The 5,067-nt window shown below is 38.4% G+C and overlaps 1 protein-coding gene across 4 annotated transcripts in view; it reads left to right on the forward strand.

Annotated features, from left to right (window-relative positions):
• Nucleotides 1-5,067, forward strand: part of PLAC8 (placenta associated 8) — a 35,501-nt gene that overhangs the window by 17,993 nt on the left and 12,441 nt on the right. For all 4 annotated transcript variants that reach the window (XM_017854762.1, XM_017854764.1, XM_017854763.1 and 1 more), the window contains one exon: nucleotides 2,721-2,834. In XM_017854762.1, the coding sequence (XP_017710251.1) occupies nucleotides 2,721-2,825 (105 nt within the window). In that variant the 3' untranslated portion in view covers nucleotides 2,826-2,834. The remainder of the gene's footprint in view (nucleotides 1-2,720; nucleotides 2,835-5,067) is intronic.

A 5,067-nucleotide genomic window follows, 5' to 3' on the forward strand; every position in this document is an offset into this window, starting at 1 on the left:
AAAAAAAAAAAAAGAAAAATGGAGAAAAATAATTCAGTCAACTGAGAAGAAAAAAATCTTTTTTCAGAAAAACAAGTTGCAAGAAGAGAAAAACATAAAGGCCTTTTAAATATACCTATAGCTTGTTTATCCACTTTAAATTAAGCTGACTTTTAACTAAGTCCTCTCTAAAAAATAAATCCTTTCAGATACCTTATTACTCGACTTTAGCCATGCCAAGCGGCCAATATTTCTGGTTTCTGAACTTTACCAAAGGTAACCTCCTAGGTTCTTCAAGGACATGGCAAGCGGTTTCTTTTTTACAAGATTTACAATCTCCACGAGGTAGTTCAGAGAAAGGAAAATTCAAGAGGGGAAATCAGAAGCTATCCATTGGTGGAAAAACACCTCAATAAATGGCAAAGTGACACAAATAACAAACCAGAAAGGAATCATTCCAGAAGCCAACAATTGAACCCAGGCCACCACTGCCAAAAAGATAACGCCTTAGCTGCTGAGCTATATAGCATTGAGCAGTTTCTACTGCTTTTCCAGAAGGAGCCTAGAGAAACCAATTTCAAGCTCACAAGGCTTTTATCTGCTCAAGAAAAATTTTTTGGACTAACTATGACATGAACCCCCAAATTCCTGTCCTCTGGATGGTGGAAACCAAAAGAAAGTATCCCCATATGGTCACAAGATTTAGCTCTCAAGGACATAAAACAAGACATAGAAATGTCTTACAGTATTGTCTATCATATATCAAGTAGGAAAAATAAGTTACGGGATAGTATGACCTCATTTTTAAAAAACAAAAGAACTCCTGAAATGCCAAACTCTATATGTCTATGTTCATAGCTGTATCTTCGTCTAATCTATATTTATATGAGTCATAGGCATAGAACAAAAGCTAAGGAAAGAGGATACACAGGAGATTATTAATAGTTTATCTCTGGTAATGACATTGGGTAGAAAGGGATTAGACTGTTATTTTCACTTAATATTGTTCTGTGCTTCAATTTGTCATTAAAATTATCTATAGCATGCATTTAAAATTGTTTTAATTTTATCATTTTAAATTTTGTTCACAAGTGCTGTCAGTAAGCATTTTTTTTGGTAATTCACAAAATGATAAATATTTTTAAGTGACAATATAAAATAGTTTCAGCTAGGTGCAGTTGAGCACGCCTGCAGTCCTAGCCTGAAACTCTTTTTCAGGAGACTGAGGTGGTGAAACTGCCTTTGCAAAGTTATGACCGAGACAGTGGAAGAGATCTAACTTAACTGGCTCCATCTTGCTTCTAATCTCCAAGCTGTCCTTATTCATTCCTGGGTGTAGGCTGAACTAACTTTGGGAGAAACTTAGTTTATAGTTTAAACAAACATGGTAATAGCCCTTTCCCAAAGCAGACTTCCTTTTTGTCTGGGGACTAGATTGCCTTTGTAGGACTAACATTAGCCACAAGATTAGAAATTATAGTTTAGAAGTCATGGAGCTGGAGGCTACAAGGTTTTGACCCTCCCTAAACTGCTTCTAAGATCAGTGCTTGATATGGTTTGTAGACCCTGCACTTGATGGAGATTAGGGTTCATCTCGTGCCCTGCCCGTGACTGTGTTCAGTTTCAAGTCGATTAAATGCCAGGAATGTAAATGCCACTGTTTTCTAATGCAGCTTTAATATTTTTATTTATCAAAACCCTGAAACAAAGTGTTTTTAAAATCATCTAATTTTACAAAGTAGTCCCCAAAAGTTTCTTCCTTACTTCTTCCCTACAGCTGATGTCTTGGGAATTTTCCTCCATATCTCCAAATCACATACTTGTATTGCTACTTCTTGACTTTTAGTTAGAGGCATTATCTGTTAACCTCCTACTAGGGAAGATGTGAATTTAGTTCTGTTTTCTCCTTCTCCCCCTACCACACACATGTGCCCTCTCCCCCATCCCATTCTTTCTAATATAGTTATATGGTTTATTCCATATTCAGTGTTTACGTTAGGATACTTTTATTTGTTTTATTCAACTTCAGAGCTGAGTCATGTAGTAAATATGATTGCTTTTCCTGCTCAATTTTGTTTCTCCTGGTATTAGTAATTATTGAGTTTTTTGTTAGTATTTTTCCTCCATTTACTTATGGGTCCTTTAACCCCAAATTGTTTGCCAGTTTTCTAAATCTCTTCCCAACACCTTCAACACGTAGATGTTTTATCATTTTCATCTTCATGATGAAATCACTTCCAGTCCTACTACCTTTTGAACTAGTTGCCCATTATTCCTAGTGCTTAGCTCTCATCCCGGGATCTCCCTTCACCATGACCCTGGAGATTCCATTAGCTTCTCTCCTATGTTAGATTCCTGCTTCTTATATCCCATATCTTCCTCTTCCTTGGTTTACACCCACATTTTGGTGGAGCACATCCTCTACTAACTTCCTGTGACAGAGAGGAGGTCCAGGAGAAAAGAGTTTTGAAATTCCTCTTCCTAAAGATATTTAACTCTCATACTTGATAGTTTGGTTGGACATCTTCTTATATTTTCAGAAATGTAAAGTGTAGAAAAATATTTTCTGTCATAAAATGAGACAACATTTATATGAAAAAGCGAGGTAACATTTCCTAAATGTATCCATCCAAACTCTGAATCTGAAAGAGCAGTGCCTTCTGCTTCTCTTCAAGATGTGGCAAGTCTTAATTCCAAATAGGTGAATTTTATATTTTTATTTCTTTTTTGTTTTCAAACAGGGATCTATTTGTGATGACTATATGGTAACCCTTTGCTGTCCTCATTGTTCTCTTTGCCAAATCAAGAGAGATATCAACAGAAGGAGAGCCATGCATGCTTTCTAAAAACTGATGGTGAGTCAATGCAAACATTCCTCTCAGAATATATGGGTTTTTAGAAATATCACTAAAGGGCCGGGTGCGGTGGCTCACAAGCCTGTAATCCCAGCCACTTTGGGAGCCGAGTACGGGCCGGATCACGAGGTCAGAGATCGAGACCATCCCTGGCTAACACGGTGAAAACCCGCTCGTCTTTTTACTAAAAATAAAAAACTAGCAGCGTCCGGGCGAGGTTGGGGGCGCCTGCTAGGTCCCAAGCTATCTCGGGAGGCGAGGCAGAGAATGCGCGTAAACCCGGCGGAGGCCGAGTTTGCATAACTGGAGCCCTGAGATCGGCCACTGCACTCCCAGTCCGGGCGACAGAGCAGACTCCACCTCAAAAAAAAAAAAAAAAAAAAAAAAAAAAAAAAAAAAAAGAAATATTCACTAAAGAGTCAATTATTCATTGTTTTGAATAATTCAGCAATAGCTATTTCTTAAGTCTCCTAAAGTGCTATCATAATATCAAGATTGGCTTTAATTTCTTCTTATGAAGAAGATAGCTCCATACTTTGAAACCATAATTTAGTAAATAAAGGAATGGTGAATTCTCCAAACTTCTCAGAATTCTGGTGATCTATTAAGGAAGCACTTACCAGCTGTAAAATACCAGAGTATGGTGAGATACAAAAGAATTAGAAAACATTTTCCCTGTTAAGACAAACAAGTTGACAAAAGGAATTGGTAAATAATTATAAAATAGAAGAGCAATGAAAATAACATACTATATGATATTTGGATTGATTGTGGCATAAAGCATCTATCATAGCAAGGTGAGGTTAAATAGAAAACTCCTATTGGAGAAGTTGAACTTTGAAAGAGGTGGACATAGAATTTAGAACATTTGGAAATGTTATATGGAATTCACCATCTGAAATTCAATCAAGTCATTTTCAACTAATTTTTTTCAGGACTACCTATTGAGGATGTAGTTAAGTAGAAATCAACATGATTTACTCCATCCCCTGTAGAATATGTCTTGAGTATGGGAAGAAAATAATTTTTCTACTCTTTATAATAGCCAATTTCCTTCCTGAAGTGATAAGGACTCTGTATAAGTTAATAAAAATAACTCTTGGGAGATATGTAAAAAAATGTTCATTTACTTAGCAAGTAATGTATCAAGGATCTAGGATCAAGTATACATTGTCTTTGCAAGTAATGTATCAATGTATCAATATCTAAGACTAGGTAAGATACTGTTAGGTATTGTGGTGGGGTTCGGGGGCAAGATGAATAAGCCGGTCCCTCTGTCATTATAGACTTTATACTAAAAAAGGGGGATTAGACAAACCCCTAACTAAAATGCAGAATTCAATTAATGCCTGTAGACAAAGTGGTATTTTATGTTCAGAGGAGGAAAAGATCACATCTTAACTTGTAAGATGTATAAGTGAAAGTTTCTTGAAAGAAGTGATTTTTAATTCTAAAGAGGAAGTGTGTATTAGTTCACAAGGAGAAACTGATGGCACTGAAACTGTTTTAGTTCAAGGATTTAATGAAGACTAAGTATAAAGGTGTGGGTGGGGCACTATAGGGAAATGACAAGGGATGGTGTAATAATCTGCCTGGCAACAGCCCCAGGGAGGAGAAGAGGCAGCAGTTACCTGAATCCTTAAGGAGAGAGCTGTGTGAAGAAGGCCGCCCTGAAAGAAACAGTATCCTCTCAGGAGAGGGTTGTGAGCAGCCCGAGGCAACCCACAGAACTGAAAAAGTACCCTGACCTCACTTTAGGATGTCCTTCTGGGTTTCCCGTTGGCTGAACCCACCAGAAAGGCAGAGGGCAGCCAAGTGTCACTGTAGTCCACAGGTCGCCTCCCAGGGCACACAGCAGGATGGTCAAGGGAGTAAGTGAATTAGATGGGGCAAACAGAGGATCACTGACTCAAGATGTGGTTTTAATGAATAGAAATGGAGGCTGAGTGCAGTGGCTCACGCCTGTGATCCCAGCACTTTGGGAGGCCAAGGCAAGAGGATTGCCTGAACCCAGGAGTTCAAGACCAGCCTGGGGAACATGTTGAAACCCTGTCTCTTCAAAAAATACAAAAATTAGCTAGGTGTGGTGGTGCACACCTGTAGTCCTAGCTACTTGGGAGGCTGAGGTGGGAGGATCACTTGAGCCTGGGAGGTAGAAGCTGCAGTGAGCTATGATCACACCATTGCACTCCAGCCTGGGCAGCAGAACAAGACCCTGTCTCAAAAAAAAAAA

The sequence above is a fragment of the Rhinopithecus bieti genome, unplaced genomic scaffold (genome assembly GCF_001698545.2).
Source record: "Rhinopithecus bieti isolate Rb0 unplaced genomic scaffold, ASM169854v2 scaffold_38123, whole genome shotgun sequence".
Lineage (NCBI taxonomy): Eukaryota > Metazoa > Chordata > Mammalia > Primates > Cercopithecidae > Rhinopithecus > Rhinopithecus bieti.